The 26,755-nt window shown below is 35.8% G+C and overlaps 3 protein-coding genes across 3 annotated transcripts; all 3 read left to right on the top strand.

Moving 5' to 3' along the window:
- The first annotated feature begins 503 nt into the window (after positions 1-503).
- On the top strand, positions 504-1,430 carry LOC125397421 (olfactory receptor 5B3-like). Its single transcript, XM_087907596.1, has one exon. The coding sequence runs from the start codon at positions 507-509 to the stop codon at positions 1,428-1,430; it is 924 nt and encodes a 307-aa protein (XP_087763722.1). The 5' UTR covers positions 504-506.
- A 15,145-nt stretch (positions 1,431-16,575) lies between these two features.
- Positions 16,576-17,505, top strand: LOC148121376 (olfactory receptor 5B3-like). The gene has a single exon (XM_087907595.1). It carries the CDS (start codon positions 16,582-16,584, stop codon positions 17,503-17,505), a length of 924 nt encoding a protein of 307 aa, XP_087763721.1. The 5' UTR covers positions 16,576-16,581.
- A 7,825-nt stretch (positions 17,506-25,330) lies between these two features.
- Positions 25,331-26,284, top strand: LOC125397446 (olfactory receptor 5B3-like). The gene has a single exon (XM_087908683.1). The coding sequence runs from the start codon at positions 25,331-25,333 to the stop codon at positions 26,282-26,284; it is 954 nt and encodes a 317-aa protein (XP_087764809.1).
- Positions 26,285-26,755: the final 471 nt, after the last annotated feature.

The following is a 26,755-nucleotide window of genomic DNA, read 5'->3' as shown; positions in this document are numbered from 1 at the left end:
ACACGAATGACTTGACTGCTTAACAGAAATCACCAAATTAGGCTTGTGTAAATATGAATAAATGACTCAACCTTTTGTGCTTCATAATTTAAAAGATTAGAACAGGCGGTCAAACTCAAAATTCTGTTGGGAGGAAACAATTAATATACCGTAAAGGTTTTATGGAGTTCTTGGTAAATGAGAAACACATGTTTGACTGAACTAAAGAGAAATGAATTAGAAAATAGATTCAGCCAGAAAATCATTTTGATTAGATTCTTAGATTGTTTACATTTTTGCTAACAATCTATAAAATTGAAATTAGCAGAACATTGATTAAGATTCCACAGATTCAACAGCTTTTAACCCTGCTTATAATTTGTAATCATTTCTCTCAAGATCATGCCTTTATAGAAAATATCAAAGTACATGTTGCTTGATAATGTGAAGTTCAATTTAACTTCTTAATCTTTTTGTAACTTTTGACCCTTTGATACAGAGCATACTTTGATTCTCTAGTAACCCTAATGGAGAACAGGACAGACATGACATGGTTCATCCTGCTGGGACTCACTGATGACCAAGCCTTGGAGCTTCCCCTCTTTATCCTCTTCCTCCTCATCTACACCATCACCCTGATGGGGAACCTGGGGATAATCCTGCTTATCGTTCTGGACTCTCAACTCCATACTCCCATGTATATTTTCCTTGGTAATCTATCACTGGTGGACTTCTGTTACTCCTCAGGAGTCACTCCGAAAGTTATGGCTGGGTTTCTAGTAGGAGACAAAGTCATGTCCTACAATGATTGTGCTACTCAGATGTTCTTTGTTACTGGCTTTGCTACTGTGGAAAATTACCTCTTGGCCTCAATGGCCTATGATCGCTATGCAGCAGTCTGTAAACCCCTACACTATACTACCACCATGACTACAGGTGCGTGTGTATGCATGATTGCCAGCTGCTATGCCTGTGGTTTCATCAATGCCTGCATCTACACTGGGGATGCATTCAGTCTCTCCTTCTGTGAGCCCTATGTAGTTCATCATTTCTTCTGTGATATTCCAGCTGTCATGGTACTCTCTTGCTTTGACAAACACATGAATGAGCTGATTCTTGTTTGTGTAGCCAGTTTCAATATCTTCTTTGCTCTCATTATTATCTTAATATCCTACCTAATGATTTTTATCACAATCCTAAAGATGCACTCAGCAGCAGGCCATCAGAAGGCCATTTCCACCTGTGCATCCCATTTTACTGCTGTTTTTATTTTCTACGGTACTGTAATATTTATGTACTTGCAACCTAGCTCCAGTCATGCAATGGACACTGACAAAACTGTATCTGTGTTCTATACCATGGTCATCCCCATGTTGAACCCCTTGGTCTACAGTCTGAGGAACAAGGAAGTCAAGAGTGCATTCAGAAAGATTGTTTTCAGGGCAAAATAACATTTACAATACTGATTTTACACATCTGAGGTGTGCAATATCTGGATTTATTCCTTTCATATATGTTCCAATGGAGTCAGATTTAATTTGTTCTCTATCTATCTTCTGTCTGTCTATCTATCTATCTATCTATCTATCTATCTATCTATCTATCTATCTACCTATCTATCCATCAATTGTGTGTCTGTGTGTTCATGCGTGTGTTTGTGCATGCATGTGTGTGTGTGTGCGTGTGTGTGTGCATGTGTGAGTGTACAATGTGTTACAGGCATTTCATTGAACTCATTTGAAGGTTAAAGGACAACTGGTAAAAGGCAGTCTCTCTCTTTTTCCACCACACAGGTTCCGAGGATCAAACAGGCTCTCAGCTTAGGCAAACAGCACCTTTACTCACTAAGCCAACTTTAATCACATTTAAAAATTCTCATGTTGAAAGGAAATTCCACTTTCTCACTTTTTCATGGGTCAGGGAATAAGTACAGTGCAGGCTTAGCACAAGCTGGACTATAGAAGGATTTCTGGCAGACAGATAAAAGTCCAAAGTCAGTATTTGTGAGGAACCTACAAACACTTGGGGTTCTGCAAGAAAGTCATCTTCCTTGGCTATATATGCCATTGTATATAAAAGTCCATGCTGGCTTTTGTCTCTTTCAATTCCTACTCTTACATGTTTGTTATGTATTTCAAAGTCTAGTTTAGAATTCTGGCCCTTTTCACCTTTCTTTCTTCCTCCTCCACTATGGTAGCTCCCAGGTTGTTGTGGGTAGCTGGTTTCCCTTCTCCCAGATATTGGTTGCTTCCCTATATAAGGCAAAATTATTCCCTTGTCCCCACTAATGCAGCTATTCCCTCTCTTGCTATTCTTACTTCTCTTAAAGATAGCCCTCACCATGTCCAGTCTGCTTCTTATTCTTTTTACTTTGGACCCTTTCAGATACAACTGACTATTTTGTCTCATATTTACAAGAAAAACTATTCCCCCAGTCATGGAGCAGTGATTTCGGTGGTTTCTCTGCTATGCTCTGACTAACAAAAACCAACTCTGAGTTCAGTTTCCTGAAGTGATACCTTACAGGAATACAGACATATTCAGAGTCGTAATATCAAAGTGAGACTGCTAATGGCACTGGGGTTTTCTTTTCAAATACAAGTAAGATACAGATCAATTAGCAATTTTTTTCTACCTGTGTTAGTGCAAATGTTTGTAGAATAAGAACACAATACAGACTATGCTTTGGAGCCCACCAAAAGTCAAGTCTTTTATGTTGCAGAACATATGGACACAGATGTGGCCAATTTTTTGGAAGAAATGTACTTTGCTTTTATGTGGTTGTTTTATGCTTTAAACATAAAACTGTTTGACTGTATTAAGTTATACTTTAGTAATAAACATATTCTTGCCATATTTAGTGGCAAACGCATGGATTATCAGCAATGAAGAGGGTGATATGCATGGATTAATGATTTGAAATTAATTTAAGTTACAAGGCAAAACAGTGTCAGGATTAAAAACAGAAGAAAAGAAAAATCAAAGGAAAAATTCAGTAACAAGGATGTCCCAACTTATGTCTTTCTGAGAGATTATAATAATATTTATGAAAGAAACTCCTCTTGGAAGCTGTGGGATCAGCAAATATTTGTCCTGATCAATGTGGCTGCCCATAATTCAAACTGAGAAGGCTCACCTAGATAGAATGAAGTAGAAACTTCCTTTCTTCTCTTCTTCTCTGCCTCTCTTCTTCTCTCTTTCCCTCCTTCCACTCCCGTTCTTCGCTCTTTCATCCTTTTGCTGTCTGAGAGAGATGTCTCTCTTCTGTCACTTCTAGATAGTGGAACTACCAACTCACAAGTCCTTGATCTCTCCCCCTCCCCATTTCTCAGTTCTTTGAAGTATGTCTTAATTAACACATAAGTCTTTCTGGTTTCCAGCCTTCACAGAAAACACAGTGGGTGTTGGGGGCTAGCCTCGACAAAAGTACCTCTTGCCAGAGTAGAGGCTCAGGGATTTAGAAATATAGTAAAGAATATGAAGATGCAAATGAAAATAATAAAATGGAGAAACATATAGGATAGTATCAGAAGGGAATTCCAGCGAGTACTGAAAATTCACCCGCATTTAATTTCCAACTGCTCAAAATACCCCGGACCCCAAAAGGTAGGTGTAAGACAAAAGACTGCATTAATATGATACAAGGAAATGAATATACTAATTGAAGGTCAAAGATTGCATTCATAGTTAGACATTTTGATGCTACAACAAAATAAGTCATGCTTATACCCTAGACCAAAACATTCTGTAGGAAAACCACTCCCTGGGTGGAATCCTTAAGGGAACTGGAACTTAGTTGGATCTTTAGACTTTTGTTTGAGGTAGGAACAGATCTACTTCTCTAATCCTGGATTACAAGGTCTGGTTATTAGCCACACCTCTTGACAATAACGTTGAGAGAGCAGAACTCTCTGACCTCCATCTAGGTGGGAACTTTGTTTGAGGTAGAAGCCCAATAACCTTGAAGGAACTAGAGTTAAGTTCCAACTCTTTAAACTTTGGTCAATGTGGAAATAGGATCATATTTTTGGGCCTGCACAAGTGGGTAATTTTGGCTTCTATAATTAAGTGAAATTATGGCAAAATATATTGTAAGTCTATACATGGGAATTCTTAACTATTGATTGTGAACTGCTCATCCTTAAACAGTCAATATATATATTACTTCCCCTAAAGATCTTGCAACATTGAGAAAGAGGGAGCAGAAAGGCTGTTAAGGGTCAGAGGTTGAGAGGACTTCTGAGAAACAGTGTCTTCTGGACATGACAATACTGCTTTGCCCATGAATTCACTGCAGTTGATATTACCTGTATAAGGTCCATATAAGATTGGGCCCCTCAATATTTCATACCAGACAAGAAAAAAGGCTTATGGGGCTCTACCCATCCCTGACAACTATTGGCAGTTAATATTAAATGGGGTATCACATTTTTTAATTGTAAGTTGCTCAGTTTCAGTAAGTTACTTTGTACCAACACTCATATAAGCAAACTTATTTTAACTCCATGGCTGACACATAGAAGATATGAAAGTAGCTCAGATCCAGAAAGACAGACATCATATGTACTCACTCATAAGTGGCTTTTAGACATAAAGCAAAGAAAACCAGTCTACAATTCACAACCCAAGTGAACCTAGACAATAATGATGACCCTAAGAGAGACATACATGGGTCTAATCTATACGGGAAGTAGAAAACGACAAGATCTCCTGAGTTAATTGGGGGGCATAGGGAGCATGGGAGAGGGCAGAAGGGGAGGGGAGAAAAAAGGAGGGGAGCAGAGGAGAATGCATAGCTCAATAAAATCAATAAAAAGTTAGAATAAACAGTCACTGGGCAGAAAAAGGGAGAAAAAGATAAGAAAGTAGCAAGGAAACTTGTTGAGAGCAAGGGTTTCATTGGAAAAAGAAGGGCAATAATGCACAAAAAGACTAAAATTCAGCATATACATGGATAGAACTGCTTTTTTATTTTAATTTTTAACTTATTTTGTATACCAATCACAGTTCCCCCTTCCTTTCCTTCTTCTGCTCCTCTGCCAACCTCCCCCTCCACAACCCATGCCCCATCCAAACTTCAGAAAGGGTAAGGCTTCCCATAGGTAGTCAACAAAATCTGGCACATCAAGTAGAGGCAGGAGAACCCCCCCACCCGAATCAATACTGAGCAAGGTATCCTACCGTAGGGAATACCTTGAATAGGCCCCAAAAAGTCAGCACATGCACCAGGGATAGATCCTGGTCCCATTGCCAGGGACCCCTCAAAGACACCCAGAGCTTCAAATCATTGCCATCTTTCTAGCTTCAAATGCTTTATCCACAACATTTCTCACTAAATGCAATAAAACATGACCAATGGACTTAACAGAACGTTAATAACCAGTGATTTGAATTAATAACAAAACATCCCATTAAACAAACTGGGTGATATCACAAATGAATTCTAGCAAGCATTAAAACCTTTTCCCAAATTTCACTGTCATCATAAAAAATGAAATCATATGCATACAAGCAGCAACATATAGATTGAATAGAGTGTATTCACATATTTTGGAATATACACAGACACACACACATACACAAATACAAAGAAAAAGATAACAGAGCATTGAATTCGAGAGAAATTAGGAGAAATAAGAAAGGAAATAATAAGAAAGAAGATGGGGAATTTAATACACTTATATTTTAATTTTTTTCTATTTTCAATATCTTTGATTTTTCCCTTTTTCTTTAAGATAGATTTCCTTCTCATACACTATATCATATTTTCCCCTTTGTCTGCTGCTCTCCTCAGTTCTTCTCTACCTTTTTTCTTATTTAGATACACTCTCTTTCTTTCATTAAAAAAGAACAGACTTTCAATTGATAAAAGTAGGAGCTATGCGTGTTGAAATTGAGGGCTTTACTGAGACAGCCACAACCCTCACTGTCCTGGAGCTAGCTGACCTGCCCCTTGATAGACACTGTAGCAGGAGAGAGAAAATTGGACCTGTCCCTCATGGGAGAATGGGCTCCCACATGTGGGAGATAAGGTCTTACCCCTCACTATGGATGTGGGAAAACTGGTCCCATGGCATGGGCTCAGGAGTGTTGATTGTGCTCCTTACCTCAGGGTCCAGTAACAGTGACACAGACCAACCAGACCAGCTACCACACAGACATACATTCAGGGGCTTGGGTTGACCCACTCTAACATCTACCCCATTTACAACATATTTGAGTGTTTGAAGGGCATGGTCCAGTGGAACAATAGCTGAACAATAGCAGGATATCCAAGAGGAGTTTTAGTGAGGGTCCAGTTATGATGGTGTGCTAGAGGTCTTGAACCAGAACAATGATTCATTACAATGAAAATTTTGTGGGTGGGGCTGATTGTACAAAAGGGCACACTATGTGACACACAACCACTCCCTGGCTTCTCCCTGACTCTGCCCTTCTTTCTCCCAGCATTCAGTTTAGTTTTCCCTGCCTAGCTCTACTCTACCCTATCACAGGATTAAGACAGTTTCGTTATTAACCAATGGTATTTGCAGAATACAGAGGGGAATCTCATATTAATAAAACATAAGTAAACCAAAGATCATCACTTTGAAGTTGAACAAGGCAAACAAGCAGAAGGAATAGAGGCTAAGAGAAGGTACAAGAATCAGAGACTCACTTGTTCAAACACTCAGAACTCCCATAAGAACAGTAAACTGGAAGCCATAATATATTAGCAGAGACCTGGTGCAGACACATGCAGACACGTGTAGACCCTGAGCATGCTGCTTCAGTCTCTGTGAGTTCACAGGAGCATTGCTCAGTTGATTTAGAGGACCTTGTTCTCATAGTGTCCTCCATCCCCTCTGGGCCTTACACTATTTCTGCTTCCTCTTTGGTAGGCTTCCATAAGTTTCAAGTGAAGGAATATGATGGATCCCTATTAAGAGATGTGTGTTCTAAGGTTTATCTCTCTGGCTGATATCTGGCTGTGGGTCTCTGTATTTATTCCCACTGCTGCAGGAGGAACCTTCTCTGATGATGAATCAATAAGACAGAATATCATTAGTAGTCATTTTACCACCACTTTTTGTATATTTGTTTGTTTTAAATACCAGTAGCATTTGGTTTGACCCTAGATATCTGGACCGTATAATCTCTAATTCTTAATAATCCAAGCATTTTTGGATATAGTTTCCATCTTGTGAAGTGAACTTTAAGTCAAATAAGAGGTTGATTGGCTATTCCCATGAGCTTAGTGTAACATGAGAAGGCCAGGCCTGCTTGTTGGGGTTTTTGTCCTGCCCAGTACCCCAGCTGTTTAGTCCCAGAAAAAAATCACACTAAGATCTCTATAAATTATAAAGCTGATTGGCCCATTAGGTCAGGCTACTTATTAGCTAACTCTCTCATCTTGATTAACCCATTTTTATGATCTATGTTAGCCATTTGGCTCAATACCTTTTTCAGTGGGTCAGCTCACATCCTGCTGCTTCCGTGATCTGGGCAGGAGTGGGAGGAATCAACTTCCTCCTCCTCAGAATTCTCCTGCTCTCTTTGCATCATTTCCACTTCCTGTCTGGTTTTCCTGCCTACACCTTCTGCCTGGCCAATCAGCATTTGTTTAAAACATGATTGACAGAATACAGACAATTCTCTTGCACCAGCTTAGTTCCACCATTGCCCTAGAATATTTTGCAGGCAGAGCTGCATAGTAGAACAAAGGTTTCGTTACTAGACTGGTGATTACATTTCTCTTTTGGTAGTTTTCAGAGTACCTTTCTCTACCACAGACTCTAGAACATAGGGGTGAAGATCAGCTTATCCAAGTTTTGTGTGTTGTGTGGGTATTGTCTTCAGCATTGGGACCTTTCTATCAGTTTGTGAAAAGTAGACTACTGTTTTGAACAGCCTGGGTTGTTTGGGAATGTACATGGTACTCCTTTGGCCAATAACTCAATTAGATATAATCCAGCCCTGGCTTAATTTGATGACAAGAGATGGCAAGCTGTGACTCTGTCTCCCCCATTATTTGGGGAATCCATTAAGGTTAACTTCATATATGCTAGGATTCCACTGCATTAGTTTTCCATACCACCCCTCAAATTCCTCTCAATTCTAGCTGTCCTTCCCTGCAATCTTTTCCTCAACCCATCTCCCCTCCCCTACCTCACCTGATCTTTGCTTTTTGTTCCTATTTCCTCTGGCATCTGTCCATTCATAAAATCTATTTAATTTTTACCTGTCAGGGAGAAGAAGGTGTTCTCCCTAGTCCCTTAACTGCATAACTAACCTCATCGGGACAGTCAATTATAACTTGGTTATCATTTATTTAGTGGTTAATATCCACCTGTAAATGAATACATAGCATATTCATTTTTCTGGCTCCTGGCTACCTAACTCAGGGTGATTTTTTTCTGGTTATACCCATTTACCTGCAAATTTTATGATGTTATTTTAACAGCTGAGTAATACTCTATCTTATAAATGTACTACAATTTCTTTATCTATTAATGGACATCTAGGTTGTTTCCAGTTTCTGGATATTATTAGTTGAGCAACAATGAACATGGTTGTGTAAGTGCCCTTGTGGAAGGATGAAGCACGTTTTGGTATATGTCCAAAAGTAATATAGGTCGATCTTGAAGTAGATCAATTTCCATCTTTCTGAGGAATTGCCACATTGATTTCCATAGAGGCTGTACTTCCTACTTCTATCGGTAATGGGTGAGTGTTCCCTGTATTCCACATCCCCAACAGCATAAGCTGTCATTTGTGTTATTGATTTTAGCTCTTCTGACAGCTATAGGATGGAATTTTAGATTAGTTTCAATTTGCATTTCCCTATTGGCTAAGGATGCTGAACTTTTTTTTGTTTCACAGCCACTTGGGTTTCCTCTAGTGATAATTTTTTTCCTTTAGGTCTGAATTCCATTTTTTAATTGCATTATTTGGTTTTTTGACATCTAGTTCTTGAGTGTTTATATAGATTTTAGATATTAGTCCTCTATCATCTGTGAAATAAGTAAAAATATTTTTCCATTCTGTAAATGGAAAATTTGCTTTGTCAGAAAGATGGTGTTATTTGCCATGCTGTATTTTCAATTACATATGGTCTCATTTATTAATTGCCAATCTTAGTGCCTGCACTATTTGTGTCCTGTCCAGGAAGTAATTTTTGTGTCTATGACCTCACTTTCTTTTCTATAAAGTTCAGTGTGTCTGGTTTTATATTGGGGTGTTTGATCCATTTGGAGTTAGAGTATAATCAGAAGGGTCAGAGAGAATGAAAAAAATGAGAACTTATTATAATTATGCTTTAATTAATTTATTTTTTCTATTTACAACACATTTATATTTTTTAAATTAAAAAATAGGAAGAAACTCTGTCAACAAAAGTTCTACAAAGCTAGCTTTATCTAGACACCAAAGACAGATAAAGAAATGGGATAGTTTTGACAACTTGACAAAATCTAGAGTCACCAGAGAATAGAGTCTGACTAAGAGATTGTTTGTGTCTGTAGCAGATGACCTTGATGTATTGGAAGGCTTGGGCACTGTGGATGGCATCCTTCTCTTGTAAGAACATAGAAATGTAAGGACATGGAAATGTAAGGACAGAAAAAAATTTTCAAAAACCTCTGCTTGGTCAGGAGCTGGTTAAGACACCGGCTTTGAGCTCTTTGCAACATCACAAGAATTAGCTGGAAAAACCAACTGTTTCTGGCAGCTAGCTGCCTAGCTTTATTGTCTAAACAGGAGCAGGAAATAACTGCTTGGGGGGAGGACGAGGGACATACACAGAAGAAGAAGTAGACACTTAAAGGAAGAAGAGGGTATACAGAAAAATAGTCCATTCGCTTTACTCAACAAAGCTAATCCCCTTGACCCTGAATAAACTTGGCTTGCAGTTTTTGCCTATCTTTGTCAACCCCCTTAATGAGGAAGGGGCTCTTCTTTTCTACCACATTGTGTTGTGAGTAGTGGTTGTGTCCCCAGCTTGGTTGGAGATCACTGAATAAACTTTGCTTTTGCATTCTGGACTTGACTGGCTTCCAGTGGTGATCTCTCTTGGGGCCTCAACTTGGGCCCAACAGTCTGGGAAGGGGAACATGGATTTTGTAAAGTGGATAAAATGAGCTGAGTATTACATGCAACATTAATTCATTGTTTTCTGAGTTTGATTGTGATATATGTTAGAATGAATTCTCTGTAATGGAATAACCTGGAATTGTTACCGAAATTAATAATCTAACTTTTAAGTTGCCTTTATCAGTATTTTCTGTTACAGCAACAGGAATTGAAGCCAAGATAGGGCACTGTTGTTGGGGTTTCTGTCCTGCCATGTACCCGCAATTGTTAAATCCCAAAGAAATCACACAGAGGTCTAAATTAGTTATAAACTTGTTGGCCCATTAGCTCAGGCTTCTTATGAACTTATTATATATATGTATATATACATATATATATATTTAACTTATATCAGTCCATTATTCTTTTCTTTGCTAGCCATGTGGCTCGTTACCTTATTCAACAAGGCAGTCACACCTTACTTCTTCTGTGGCTGGGTCATGACTCCAGACTAAAACTTTCTTCTTCCCAGAATTCTCCTGTTCTCATTGACCGACCTCTACTTCCTGTCTGGTTGTCATTCCTATACTTCCTGCCTGGCTACTGGCCAATCAACATTTATTTAAAATATAATAGAATAAAAAACATTGTCCCACACCAGGCCACAATAATGGAAAATGGCACAATGAATGGGGAAGTGAAAGCTCAATATCTCTCATGAGTATAGATAAAATTCCTCAACATGTTACTTACAAACTAAATCAAGAATGTATTAGAAAAAGTACTTGTCATGATCAAATGGGATATTGATATGGGAATCCCCTCTGTATGGCATAAATATGCTTTATTACCATTGTCTAATAAATAAGCTGCTTTGGTTTATAGCTGGGCAGAATATAGCCAAGTTGGAAGAAATATATAGAGTAGGTGGAGTTAAAGAAATGTCATGTAGCAGATGAAGGAGACAGGTGCTAGAAGGCACCTTACCAGGAGGCCATAGCCTTGTGGCAATACAAAATAATAGAAATGGGTTAATTTAAGATAGAAGAACTTAGATAGGAACACACCTAAGCTGTTGGCCGAACAGCATTGTTATTAATATAGTTTCTGTGTGATTATTTGACTCTGGGTGACAGGAAAATGAATGAGCATTCTCCAGTTCAGGAAATGTCCCAAAAATTGATAAAACAGAGATTCTGGAACTAAAGCTGTGTATCGATAGCCATGTGTTGCTTGATCATTTCCCAAGGGAACACATGGCAACTTCAATGAATGAGACTAGGAGACTAAGATATCTATGTGAAAAATAAAACTACATACACCTCAGCTTTCCAACTACAACATTATCTTCAAAATAAATAAATGAATTAAAAGAAAGACCCAAGCTATGAAAATGCTAAAGAAAAATATAGGGGAGACACTTGAGAACACTACACTACAATGGAAGGAGTGGTTTCAGTTTTTTTAGTTGTTTCATTTCACAGATGAGTAAACAAGTAGAAACAAACAAAAGTATGACTGTCTCAATGTAGAAAGAACTAGTTTGACAAAGAATAAGAAAAAAATCTTAGTCTTCAGAATAAGAAAAAGTCTACAAAATAAGAAAAAATAGCAAAAATTGTACATCTGTAAGGTACTTCTGATTTTCAGAGTAGAAAAATAATTGCAAAGTCCATAGAAAATAACTGATGAATGCGGGCTAAGGTGAGCTGCCTCAGTGGATAAAGGAGCTAGTTTCCAAGCCTGGTGGTATTTGTTTAAATTCTGGGACCCATATGCAGGGAGAATAGAATTGGCTTCTACAAGTTATTCTCAGAAGTCTTTACACAAATACCATAGATGAGTAAATAAATACATATATATCACATAAATGTATTAAAATTTAAAAAATTATTGGTCAATATAAATTAGCATACATTTTTGTAAAATGTGACATACAACATTCTGTAGAGTACTATAAAGGACATTACATAAAATAATCAAGAATCATTGATATTATAGGAAGTTAGAGTTGGCTAGGAACAAGAAGCTGAGATCTGTTATTGGGCACAAAGGTTACTATAGATAACAACGATATATTATGTTTTTGGAAAGACTAAAACATATGAAAATTCTAGAATGTAGGATTTTGAAAGTTTTTACTTAGACTAGAAGAAATGAAAAGAAAATTCTAGAACAAAGGATTTTGAAATTTTTTATCATAAAGAAATATTGCTTAAGAAGACAGGCATTCTTAATTTACCTTGAACTTTTACAAAACACATTATGTATAGAAACATTGCACATGGTGCCTCATTTAATATGTATGACTTTTATATTTTCATTTTTCTACTAAAAAGGAAATTTAACTGCTAGCATACAGAATCTAGTTTGTTCCCCAAGGTTGGTTAATTGCTTTTCTCTTAAGAAGACAGAATGCATGTCTTCAGATACACTCTAGGGGAACTCTCCAGAGCTCTCTAAGTGTCTATAATTCTCTACTTCTCTATGCACTAGCCTCTGAAATCCCAATGTGGCACACCAGGGAGTATACTGCTTGCTATTACCATCAGATGTTTATTTTCAGAATGGCAGTCATTGTTAGCACATGCAGGTCTTTGAACTAACCTGAAGATCAGCTATGGGCCTTCAAGTAAGCTGAAGGAAAACACTCAAAAATATCCCATTGATTAACTCCTATCTGGCAAATTCTTCATGGGTTTTCTTAAAGACTTCTGTTTTTTATATACAGACACAATTTGTGAACTATGGGAGAGGAGTAATCTTGTCTGGTTTCCTGTAGTATGTATTTATTATAAGGAGGTGAGTGACTCGTCCAAAGGAAGATGAGTAATATGTGGTGAATTAAGAACTTGTTTTTGCAGAAGTTCTGTCTTTTCCTCTTCTTTTAGACAAGATTGAAACATTCATTGGGGGATAATGCTCTTGTACACTGTAAAGATTTGTCACTTGTATTAGTTTAATAAAACACGGATTAGCCAGTAGCCAGGCAGGATGTGTAGGTGGGGAAACCAGAGTAGGAGAATTCTGGGAAGAGAAAAGGTAGAGATAGAATCTTCATCCAGAATGAGAGGAAGCAAGATGAGAATGCCTTCCTGCAAAAAGGTACCAAGCCACATGGCTAAATATAGATAAGAATTATGGGTTAATTTAAGTTACAAGAGGTTGTTAGTAATAAGCCCAAACAATAGGTCTAACAGTTTATAATTAATAAAAGCCTCTATGTGTTTATTTGGGACTAAATGGCTGTGGGACTGGATGGGACATAAGCTTCCATCTACATTAGTGAGAAGTATAATTCCTGAAAGGAAATTGGCTATGTATACCTACTACAAGTTACTTGAAAACAGTTGTTTAAAAATAGATTTGAGGGTGAAAACAATTTAAAACCTAATGGATATTCTTCCAAAACTGATTCTAGGTATAGATGTCAAAATATTGCAAGAGATTTAATGATTCATATAATAAGTTATTCTCAGAATATCTTTGTTGATGTAGCTTTATTTTCATCAGTATATGTTAAATTTACTTGGAGATTAAAAAACAATCAAAAGATACAAACCCAGAAGATAACATAATCTTTCTGCACACAGATGAAGGATTAGAAATAAGCAAATATTCTCTCAACCACATTTTAACACCTATGTTATGAGCTCAGGCTCATTGCTAGATGGAAGTTTTACCTCTTGCATCTTGAGTGTTTTTCATACTGCTTACAAAAACTGAGGTTACCATGTAACTTCTTAGTTATTAGGGGTTTTTTTCTATAAATAATGTAAGAAATAGTACTTTCATTTCTACTTTTCACAAACACTCACACATGCAAACACCCTTTGTAGATAATATAGCAAATGATAGTAGGTATCATATGACATAGGACTGACAACTAAAATGTTTTCAGCATAGATGAGCATAATTAAAGTGGACAAATGCTCATGTAAATAATTACAAGGAAATAACAGAGTGAATAGTTTTCCAAATGTGTGAAGCCAAACAAAAAAGTTTAAGTATTGTTAGACCATAAGAACACTATGTCTATAAGATAAACAAAGCTCATATGCTGGGAGCTTGGGCTCTAGAATCGCTGTTCTTACTGTGGGGTGAGGTTCAGAGAAAAGTAAAACTAAAAATTAGCAAAAGAGGAATGTATTACCTATAACTATTGATTACAATAATGAAACTTTTGAAAAGAATGTTTCAAACATTGATATTCTTAGAGTAAAAACAAACTAAGATTCATGACAAGGCACAGAAAATCCCAGGGACCCAAATGCAGAAAAGGCAATTTGGAGTAAAAATTTTCAAGATTTAAGCTTACTCAGAACTAAAGCCCTGTATGCTATTTTCATATAGTAATGAGAAGATCAGTACTACTCACTAAAGCTTGCTTATTAACCAAAATTTTCTTTTTTTATATTTTTTATTGATTTTATTGAAGTATACATATTTATTTGCTCCCCTCCCTTCCTTACCTTCCTTTTCTCTCCCCTTCAACCCTCTCACATGGTCCCCATGCTCCAAATTTAATCAAGAGATCTTGTATTTTTCTACTTCCCATGTAGACTTGATTCATGTATTTCACTCCTAGGGTTCTCATTGTTGTCTAGGTTCTCTGGGATTGTGAAACTACAGGCTGGTTTTCTTTGTTTTATGTCTAAAAGCTCCTTATGAGTGAGCACATATGATATCTGTCTTTCTGGGTCTGGGTTACCTCACTCAATATGATGTTGTCTAGTTCCATCCATTTGCCTGCAAATTTCAAGATGTCGTTATTTTTTTCTGCTGTGTAATACTCCATTGTGTATATATATATCACATTTTCCTTATCCATTATTTGGTCAATAGGCATTTAAGTTGTTTCCAGGTTCTGTCTATGACAAACAATGCTGCTATGAACATAGTTGAGCACATGTCCTTGTTGTATGATTGAGAATTCTTTGGGTATATATCCCAAAGTGGTATTAATCTCCAAAATATACAAGGAACTCAAGAAATTGGTCATCAAATGAACAAATAATCCAATAAAAATTGGAGTATAGACCTAAACTGAGAATTCTCAACAGATAAATCTAAAATGACTGAAAGACATTTAAGGAAATGCTCAACATCTTTAGCCATCAGAGAAATGCAAATCAAAAGAACTTTAAGACTACATCTTATGCCTGTAAGAATGGTCAAGAACAAAAATATTTATGAAAACTTATGATGGAGAGGATGCATTGCCTTTGATATACTATTATACTTTCACAATAATACCCCAAGAAGGTCTTTATTTTGTAGATGGCTATTCGGTATTTTTAGAAGTAGGTACTATCTAGGTAGTCAGTGAATGATCTCAATATGTATTTCTCCCAAGAACTTGAGCTCTCTGTGTTTTAGTTAATACGTTTTTTTTTCATTCTAAACTGTTTCTGAGGTTGAACACTTTTATAACATATCTGTAAGTTCAAAAAATCTAGTATGTACACTATTTAGAAATATTGATTCAAGATAAAGCCTTATTTGAGCTAATCATAATTTCTTGGTTCTGCATATATCCTTATTAATGTATCTAGATTTGCTACATTAAAAACAGGATAATGTATGTGCCAAGAAGAGTTAAAATGTAATTAAAGCCCATTACTCCATTCAGAACTTTTTAGTACTCAGAAAAAACATTTCACAGTTTTGGAGAACTCATTTACTTGATTTTTTAAGGAGAACAACTATATAGTAACCAATATGAAATTAATATACATCTTAATTACACTCAGTTCACACTCAGTTCACTGAAAATAAACAAAATAAAAAAAATATTCACTATAATTAAGATAAATTATTTTAGATCATTAGCTTGCAATGGGTGAAAAGATTCAAAAAAGAAATTGGAAATTATGTTATTCAAGTATTTAGAAAATTTTTGTCTCTTTTGCTTCAAAATTTAGATGGATGTAGCAATTTATCAAAGTGATTATGTTATTGACAGAGAACAGGATGCTTCTTTAGTTTTTCTTAGCAGAGCAGCCAGTAATGTTAGTTTTACAAAGCCCAAGAAAAGTGAACTGGCACATTGATAAATTAAAATGAATTATTTCACACAATTCTTAAACTTTCTGCATCTGATTAACACACACAAATAATACACACACATATATTTATATATATAATTTTTATTATATTTATTTATATATATTTTAAATTTATTTATATATATTATATATTATTATATAAATAATTTTTATTTTGGAAGAAAATGAATTAAGATTTTACAGATTCTAATTCCTTTAAAAAACTATTCTTAAAGTTTTTTTAAAAAAATAATTATATGTGTGTGGTTGCTTTACCTACATGTATGTCTGTGAACCATATGTGTCTCATGCTTGAGGTGGATAGAAGAAGATGTCAGATCCCCTGGTACCGGAATTACAAACAGTTCTAAACTGTCATGTAGATGCTGAGTCCTTTGGAATAGAATCCTAGTACTTATAACTGCTGGAATATCTCTCCTGCCCCTTATTTCTCTCTCTTCTTAAAAATTGTTTAAGGCCTCCTGTTAATTAACTGATATCATTGATGGAGAACAAGACAGAAGTGACGTTGTTCATTCTTCTGGGACTCACCAATGACCCCCACCTGCAGCTTCCTCTCTTCATCATCTTCTTCCTCATCTACACCATCACCCTGGTGGGGAACCTGGGAATGTTCCTGTTGATTCTCTTTGACTCTCGGCTTCACACCCCTATGTACATTTTTCTCAGTAACCTGTCTTTAGTGGACTTTTGTTACTCTTCAACAATCACTCCAAAGGTCATAGCTGGATTCCTTTCAGGAAACAAGATTATGTCTTACAATGCTTGTGCCTCTCAGATATTCTTCTTTGCAACCTTTGCCAATGTGGAGAACTACCTTTTGGTCTCAATGGCATACGATCGCTATGTAGCAGTATGTAAGCCCCTACACTATGCCACCACCATGACAACAAATGTATGTGCATGTTTAGTCATTGGCTGTTATATCTGTGGTTTCCTGAATGCTTCTATCTATACTGCGAATGTATTAACTCTCTCCTTCTGTGTGTACAATGTGGTCCACCACTTTTTCTGTGATATTCCAGCAGTCATGGTTGTATCTTGCTCTGATAGACATGTCAATGAACTGGTTCTTATTTATGTAGCCAGCTTCAATATTTTTTTTGCTCTTACACTTATCTTAATATCCTACATGTTCATTTTTACCAACATTCTAAAGATGAACTCTGCTGCAGCATATCGCAAAGCTCTCTCTACTTGTGCCTCCCATTTCACAGCTGTCTCCATTTTCTATGGGACACTCATATTCATGTATCTGCAGCCCAGCTCCAGTCACTCCATGGACACTGACAAAATTGCATCTGTCTTTTACACCATGGTTATACCCATGTTGAACCCTCTAGTCTACAGTCTAAGGAATAAGGAGGTGAAGAATGCATTCACAAAGATTGTATTGAGGTCAAAATAATGCTGAAGCTTTAATTTTAACGTTTTGGGATGCACACCATCTGGAATAATTTCTCTCTTACTAACTCTACACTGAATCACATATTTTCATGCTATATTGAATTCAATAACTTGAAGTGATATTTTTATCCCTGCAATGTGTGTTGTCTGTCAAAAAGGTGACATTTTGTTCAGAAGAGTGAAACCTGAATAAAATGTGTATGATAAATTTAGGATAGCTTGTGACAAATCTAAATGATCATATTATCATCATTAATTACTTTTAATCAAATATTTTTCTGTCACATCAATACAAATCTATATATACAGGTGCATAGAGCAAACAGTTAAAGAGAAGACACATTAATAAGTTATTTTGAAGACTCATACAAATGGATGTCAGAAAATTCCCAGAATAAAATGTAACATGAGTTTGTGTTATATGCCTACCTTTGTGTTCATTTAATTGTGCTCATTTCATAGAGATATCCAAATGAACATAGCAAATATTTAATGTTTGTTTAATGACTAGAATATGTGGTTATATTTAAAGAGTTCTACTTGAAACAAGCAGAGTTACTTTAAAAATGTCAGTTTTTCTCATCATCCAACCCGAGGAGTACTGACCTGAATAGTAGGAAGTTGTGGAAAAAAGAGTTACCTCCTTCTTTAAATTAGTTATTAAGTGATATTTATCCCCTTTCTTCTCCCATGCCTTCTCATTTCCTCAGTTTCTAAGAGTACAATAATTATAGATTTTCCTCATCATTGTCAGGTATTTGAGCTCAAGTTTATTCATTTAGCTCTACCTCCTGACTGTTTATCATAGAACTAGTTCAACATAGGTCTTACCACCTTTCCTAATTTCATGAATTTAGAGCAAAAACAATTAAATTGCAAAATTTGGGAGATGACTCAGTGAATAAAAAGCTTGCTGTATAAATATGAGTTTCAATCCCTAGCACTTATGTGAAATCTGGTAAGTATGCCCAGTTTCTGGAATCCTGAGATATAATTAACATAACTACTATATATAATTTTAGGGAGAACCCATATTCTGCTAATGAGTAAGAGTTCAAAAGAAATAAAATGAGTTTGGACCCAACAACAAATCATGGCACTACACAATCCTTCTAGTGGTTATCATAATACTCAGGAATAGAAAGAAAATATAAATATTCTCAGATGATGGTACAATAAAGAAAATATAGTACTCAAATATTTTATATATTATAATGATTCATACAAATATTCAATTATTTATAAACAACATTAATGTGACTGGAGATCAATAAGGCTTAATCAGGGATGGGGAGAATATGGAACAGAAGATGGTTAGGTAAATGAAGGGTGTGTGAAACCACCAGGTGGAAACCTACTTCTTTTTTGTTTCAATTTTTTTCTTTTTTTGTGATTATAATATAATTATATCATTTATTACTCCTCTTTCCTACTTCCAAACTTTAAGTATACCCTTTTCTATTATCCTGCAAATTCTTAGCCAATTTTCATTAATTGTTATTGCATGAATATATGAATACATATTTGTATATATTCCTAAATATACCAGTTCAGTACATTTAATGTTACTTGAATGTATGTTTTCATGCCTTGGTACTGGATATCAAATTGAGTAGTGTCTCTCAGTAAAACTACTTTTATGATCCCACTTTTTCTCAGGTGCCTATAGTTCTTTGTGTAGGCTTGAGGCATTTTGGGTTTCTCTTTGTCCACTTTGGACTGTTCATTGGTTTTATAGTCTTTCAGTTCACATTTGACCAGTCATGTAGGTAATGCTTCATGAATGTAGGTTTTGATGTTACAAGGAGACAGAATCTCATAGCAAACTCCCTGATTCTGTCTCTTCCACTCATTCCACATCCTCCTCAACAATATTTCTGAGACTTAAGGGCACGAGTGTTTTGTATATGTATCTACTGGGACAGGGTTTCACAACTGTGCATTTTCATTGGTTATGGTTCTTGGTCTTCATGGCAGGAGACTGAAGGGGAATAGCAGGATGCACGTGAAATCATATGGTAAATAGCAAAAGGGGGAATTTTAGGATGAAGATAGAGAGATAGAAGAAAGAGGAGGTGTCTAACATAATTATTAAGAAGTTTGAAAAAGTCATAAGGAGCCATATTATTAATTATTTACACAAACAAACCCTACAATACACAAAATTCAATGTATACATATATAGTCAAAACACATTTTTTTAAATATGGGATGACAATGGTTCCTCCAAAAGCCAAAGTCTACCTAACAGAAACATTAATACTAGGAATGAAAAGCCTTCTTTTGAGTAGTTGGACAAGAATATCCAAGAGACGCCCAAACCATACAATCTGCTGTAGTTACCCTTCATTGCCCACCAGAGGTGGAAAGATAGTAACTATTATTGGTATTTATACACTTCAGAAGCAGAGCCCATAAACCCCTGATCTGAAATTAACCTGAATATCCTCCCAGACTAATTTTCATCATACCAGAAGGCACCAGAAGTTTAAAAAGGATGGAGACAACCAAGAATCCTATCCAGATATAATGTCTATAACCCACATAAAAAACCAACATTGGTTAGTAACCCCAAGGGTGCAATAGTGACAAGAATACCTTAGCAGTAACCAACAGTTTTCTAATTGCACTTGAGACCCTGTCAACAAGAAGGATACCATTCCTGGTTTTCAAATCCTAGATAACCACTTTGTGCTAGTGAAGTTATGGTTGTTGCAAGAAAACACTACAACTCCTAATTCACTAAACTAGCATAGTCCCTAACAACAATACATAAAAAATTACCTGAAACCCCCAGGTAAGTGTAGAAACTTACTTGTTTATAACCCAATGAAAACCTAAGAGCAAAAAGAAGGATGTTTTAGAGGGTAAATATCCTGTGTTGCTAAATAGTGTGGCTCTTAAAAACTTGAATTACAAAATTCCCAGGACTTATTGTGAAATATTGACTTATGAATTGTTGTTGAGATAGTCTGTGGAGGCCCTTAAAACAATACAGACTCTAGTTATTCCTCTTAGTTACTCAGTATAAATAGTAGATAAGACTTTATTGCTGAAGATAGTATTTTCATTTGTTGTAACATATAAAGAAATTAGACTGAAACTGAGCGTCACATTTCTAGATGGTGCCAGAAGCCTTCAGTTGTCTTCCATAGCTGTGAATCCAATGAACAACAATATTCACCTACCAGGCAAGATACATTGATTCAAACATAGATTGGCTATGGGGTAACTTAAAGTCTTCTGGATTTGAAGCCTAGTCTATTAAATGTCGTTCATGTATGACACTACCAGTATAAAAGAAAAAGAAAAAATTGACTGAGGAGGTCTTGGAGGTCAATAGACTGATAATGTTTTGCTAAACTGATATGGTGACAAATCACTTTCTAAATGTTTATTTTTAAAACAGTAGAAAAATACTACACCTCAGCCTTAACCCTAGAAAAATGATACTCACTGCCTTAATCATATAACCTTTTTTTTGCTATGAATGTTGCTGAATAAGGAGACTTATGATTACTCAAGTTGCTAAGAATAAATGACATTGAGTTTTCATCTCTAAAGAGGGCATTTATTTCATTCCCTCAAAGGCTCAGAGAACATCACAGAGAAAGAGGCAGAATGTATGTGAGTACCAGAAAACACAGAGATCTGGAAAGTGTCTTCAGAATATGGCATAACCATTGTAATTGTGATCTTACAATAGTTGTGACTTCCTGAACTTTCTTGCACTGAACTGGGCCTTTCAATGTCTGTATGGTTAGAGGAGGGTCTCATAGAACTCTATACTTCCCTGAACTATTGGCTATTACTGGATTCTGGGGGATAAACCATCATATTCTTCAGTTGTATATCCAATAGTGAGTCCAGCAGGCAAAAATGGATAGTTCCAAACTTAAGGCTACACACATAGTCCTGGTCAAGCTCAATCAATCCTCAAAGTCATGAATGTGAAAAGGAAATTTTTGGGAGTCAGAAGGTGAAGGAAGACAAGTTAGAATGTGGTGAGAGTATAAGAATGCATAATACACAATACTTAGTTTGTTAAAGAACAGATTTAATGAAGCATAAAACAGAGAAAAGAAAGGTCTCATGTTTCATCATTAATTTACATAATTTCATTTATCAGTTAAAAACCTTAATTTTAAAAATATAACAACATTTTTTTTGTTTCTGCAGGCAGGTTAATTGTCTCTTCCATAGAAAATTTGGATAAGAATTCTTCAAGCAATCACATGGGGAAATCTCCAGAGTTCATCAAATCTGTGTAATTCCCTCAAGTTCCCCTCACCCTGGCCTCTAAATCCCAACATGTCTCCAAATCACATTGTTTAGAAAAGACAGCCTGCAGATAATGACTTATTGGACATCATTAATCATCTGAGTGAATTCCCTGTGAATAAAAAAATGCCTTCTACTTACCTGAAGTCTTGCTGTGAACTTTTAGCAGGATCAAAGAAATTTCCAAATATAAAAGTTACATTGATGGACTTTTCTACTATCAGTGTATAATATTTATGAGAAATAATGAGTTTTATTAAGACATTTTCTAAACATATATAATGTACATTGCTCATATTCACTTCTAAGTTACTGATATTTAAATTACACCATCTTTGTAAATAGCTATCTACTCCATATTACTTGTCAAAATACTGCATTGTATAAGAGAAGAAATTGTATCATATCCATTTTACCAATAAGGAGCAGGTAAGTGATTCTTCCCAGGGCAGTAAAATTGAAAGAATTCATGTTGGTTTGAAACTTATCCATACTTGTGTTCTTCTGCCAATTTTATTTGTATTAGAGAAGTTAGATTACCTATAATAGAATTTTAGAAATATTATGTAGCTAATCTTATGACTTTAATATTATTCTTTATTGTATGTTGTTTTGATTTTCTCAGAATGTTCACTTCTATATTATGTTTTCACTTAAATGGGAAGTGAAATTCATACAACTATAGGCTGCCTGCATCCTATATAAGTTCTATGAAAATGAGATGTTCAAGACTATTTTTTAAAAAACAATGAGATGAGAGTAGGACACAAATGCCTTCATGTATATTATGGAGAATTTATTAGTTTATTTTATTAGTTATGGTTCTTTCAACCACTAAATAAAGGCAGACTAATAATGGTTTTATGCTCTATAAATGTAATATATATATATATATATATATATAATATAAAATATAAATATAATGGTTTTATGCTCTTTCATCTCAATGGGAGTTAAAACAGATAAAAATGAGAAAGGTAGAAGGAGACTTTGCTAAGCTGTAAAGGGTCATAATAAATTATGAACTAATAAACCTCAAACTTAATTTCAAAGTTATTTTAATCTTCTGCTTACTTTTGGGAAGTTGTTTAACATTTTGAACCTGGATCCTATCCTATAGTTCTTGTGTAACTTCTGAAATCCTAAGTTTCCTTGCTAATGTATATAGTAATACCTAGTGCGCGCGCGCGCGCGCACACACACACACACACACACACACACACACACACACACACAGAGAGAGAGGGGGGGATTTATAAACAACTCCTACACTTATCAAATGCTAATTGTGATCATTTGTGTTAAAATTGGGTACCATGATATCTTCAAGGACAGGCTAGTAGTTGAACTTGTTAAAGATTGTTGATAAAGATGGTGGTAAATAATAGTATTCAATTTGGGATGGACGTCCTACTAGGGTTTTCAAAACAGAAAGAATATTTGAAATAATATTTTTATTGTAGAAGTACAGTTTCAAATAATTGTTTTTAAAACTATGGAGCTTTGAAATAAACAGATCTGTAGTAAATATAACTTACCACTGATCTGTGATTTAGCCTATTTTACAACACTAATAAAATAAAGAATGGATTTTAAGAGGTCATGGCTCTTACTAAATTGAAATACAGACTTCAAGGAAAAATTAACATGTCTAAATGAAGATATAAAAAGACAATGCTATTCTTTGAGTAAAGGCAGTGAAACCCTAGAGAACGTAGACATGTTCAGTGGCTGGAATGTGGGAGAAAAGACAAGAGAAAGAAGTTTCAATACTCAAGACTGACATGCAAGCGAAGCCCTGAACTAAATTTAGTATTTGCCTTGCTCTAATTATTGTGATGTCCCTGGCCCCATCCTAATACTAGTGTGATGGCATCTAGCACACTCCTGTCATATCTATTTTATGTACTGAATTAAAAATGGGTTTTACATAAAGGTGATTGTCTTTATTCTGTGGATGGAAAATGATTTTCAGAGAAATGAGGCTACAGTGACTCCTATAAAGAAATCAATTGCTCAAATATTTGTATTTTTTTCAGTAGTGAAAATCCTGTCTCTGCCAAACCATTTGTTTCATTCACTCAGTAAAACTATATTTTCAGGTTGAACTCATTCCCATAACTCCAACTACCCCTCCAAAACTACTGTGCATAAGAGTTAAACACCTCAATAAATTCATAAGTTTATGATGTAACTATGAATTCTCAACATATAAAGATATTGGTGATGGTGAAAATCTGTCTTGAGATGGTGAAGATGAGCCATCATCATCTTCTTGTTTGTTTGACTTTTGATATGTGATAATATTTTATGTATCAAAAACTAATCCAATTAAGAAATTTTAAATTCATTAAGAACAGTTTTGCTTTTAAGAGAAGGATCATTTTCCTTTGAAGTTTTGTTTTTTTTATATTTGCAATGAGAGGAAACTGTATGGTGAAAATATGAAATTACTACTTGGTCAGTTCCTTTATTAATTGACTATGAAAATGTAGATACTGACTTCCATGAATGGTGACAAAAGAATAATTATGAATTCAGGTGGTTGGATGTGTTTTAAAGTCATTTCAAACTGAGAATTAACAGACACAGAATCATTTAATGGTTGGCAAGAGTCCAAAGAAAACAGTGCGAAGCAATAGTTTAGTAACTAGAATAAGTTGCACAACCTCCTGTACCTTATAATTTACATAAAAGTGACAACCAAGCAAATTTATATATTCTTTTAGTTTATTAAAAATTTCCACCTCCTCCCCTTCACCCACTTTCCTCCCCTCTTTTCCCCCCACTCCTCCTCCCCCTCCTTCTCCAGGCCAAAGAGCAGTCAGGGTTCCCTAACCTATGGGAAGTCCAAGGTCCTCCCCGTTCCCCCCAGGTCCAGGAAGGTGAACATCCAAACAGACAAGGCTCCCACAAAGCCCGTCCATGCAGTAGAATCAAAGCCTAGCGCCATTGTCCTTGGCTTCTCAGTCAGCCTCCACCATCAGTCACATTTGGAGAGTCCGGTTTGATCACATGATCCATCAGTCCCATTCCAACTGGCCTTGGTGAGCTCCTATTATATCTGTTCCACCGTCTCAGTGGGTGAACACACCCCTTGCGGTCCTGACTTCCTTGCTCATGTTCTCCCTCCTTCTGAAATTTATATATTCATAAGAAAAGGCAGTAAACACACTTCAAAAATGTTCAAAGATTTCTTAGATGAGCTATATGGGAGTATCAACTGTTTTGAGTTCAAGAGAGATTACTTGGCAAAAGATTCAGCCAAACAAGTAATTTCTATTAAATTATTAACTTGTCAACATCTCAATTTATAAAGTTTAAAACTGTGTATATTATCTATTAGGATTCCTCAATTTGTAAATAAATAACACTATATAATTAGTGCACTGAACTTGATTCTGAAATCAGGGCTTTGTTTGAAAAAGTTTAAGGCACAAGTCATATCTCAATGGCTTCTAGACATAATTTATACTTTTCATATCATTTTCTTTTATTGTTCTTTTCCTCTTGTTTTTATGCCACAGAGCACTCAGTGATCCCCAATGAGCTGGATGGAGAACAGGACAGAAGTGTCATATTTCTTCCTGTTAGGACTCACTAATGACCCAGATCTGCAGCTTCCCCTTTTCATCACCTTTCTGCTTATCTACACCATCACCTTGGTGGGCAACCTGGGGATGATCCTTCTGATTGTCCTGGACTCTCAGCTTCACACTCCCATGTACTTTTTTCTAGGTAACCTGTCTCTGGTGGATTTTTGTTATTCTTCAGCTGTTACTCCAACAGTGATGACCGGACTTCTTTTAGGGAGGAAGGTCATGTCCTACAATGACTGTGCTACTCAGATGTTCTGTTTCACTGCCTTTGCCAGTGTGGAAAACTACTTGCTAGCCTCAATGGCATATGATCGCTATGCAGCAGTGTCTAAGCCTCTACACTATTCCACCACCATGACTACAAGTGTGTGTGCATGGCTGGTCATAGGCTGCTATATCCTAGGTTTCCTTAATGCTTCCATCTACACTGGAGATGCATTCAGTCTCTCCTTCTGTGAATCCAATGTGGTTCATCATTTTTTTTGTGATATTCCTGCAGTAATGGTTCTTTCTTGTTCAGATAGACATATTAACGAGCTGCTTCTTGTTTATGTAGTGAGCTTCAATATCTTTTTTGCTATTATAGTCATCTGGATATCTTACATATTCATTTTTATTACCATCCTACGAATGCGCACAGCTGCAGGACATCGCAAGGCTATATCTACCTGTGCCTCCCATTTTACTGCAGTCTCTATTTTCTATGGGACAGTCATCTTCATGTATTTACAGCCCAGCTCCAGTCATTCCATGGACACAGACAAAATTGCATCTGTGTTCTACACCATGGTTATTCCAATGTTAAACCCTGTGGTCTACAGTCTTAGAAACAAAGAGGTCAAGAATGCATTATTAAAGCTAAAGAACACATTCATATTTTGGAAGGAAACTAATCTTTAGGAAATTTTCATTTCTACACTATTTGTAATGCCAACCATGGATTTATTCCTCTCTGATCTTCTTTATCTATTGAGTTACACTCATGGTCCCTTTTGAAGTTCTAAGGTGATTCTTTTGCTATACGCAATGACTCATTTCTGCTAAAACAGAAAATGATATACCTACAAAGACATAACTGAAATACAATAGCTAATGTTTCTAGAGGTCAAGACACCAAAACCCTCATTCCACACTGAAATATTCACTCATCTTACTGGTATATTTGTCACATGTCAATGAAAATGTAAGACAAATACTTGAAGAAGTTCATGAAATGACAAAATTTATACAGATCTCCCATGGTACAGACACATAGGGAGATGCTGATTTTATAGAGTTAAATATAATATGGTTACTGTAGAAGTTATTTCATGTGTTAATTTGAATTCATTACTGGATGCCCAAATAGACAGCGTGATGCTTTTCTGTGAG

Source organism: Myodes glareolus, chromosome 7, assembly GCF_982192425.1.
Source record: "Myodes glareolus chromosome 7, mMyoGla1.1, whole genome shotgun sequence".
NCBI lineage: Eukaryota > Metazoa > Chordata > Mammalia > Rodentia > Cricetidae > Myodes > Myodes glareolus.
This window is presented reverse-complemented; position numbering and strand designations above follow the sequence as displayed.

Excerpts from the sequence above, each read along its gene's own strand:
- LOC125397421 (XM_087907596.1), top strand. The coding sequence starts at position 507 with ATGGAGAACAGGACAGACATGACATGGTTCATCCTGCTGGGACTCACT.
- LOC148121376 (XM_087907595.1), top strand. The coding sequence starts at position 16,582 with ATGGAGAACAAGACAGAAGTGACGTTGTTCATTCTTCTGGGACTCACC.
- LOC125397446 (XM_087908683.1), top strand. The coding sequence starts at position 25,331 with ATGAGCTGGATGGAGAACAGGACAGAAGTGTCATATTTCTTCCTGTTA.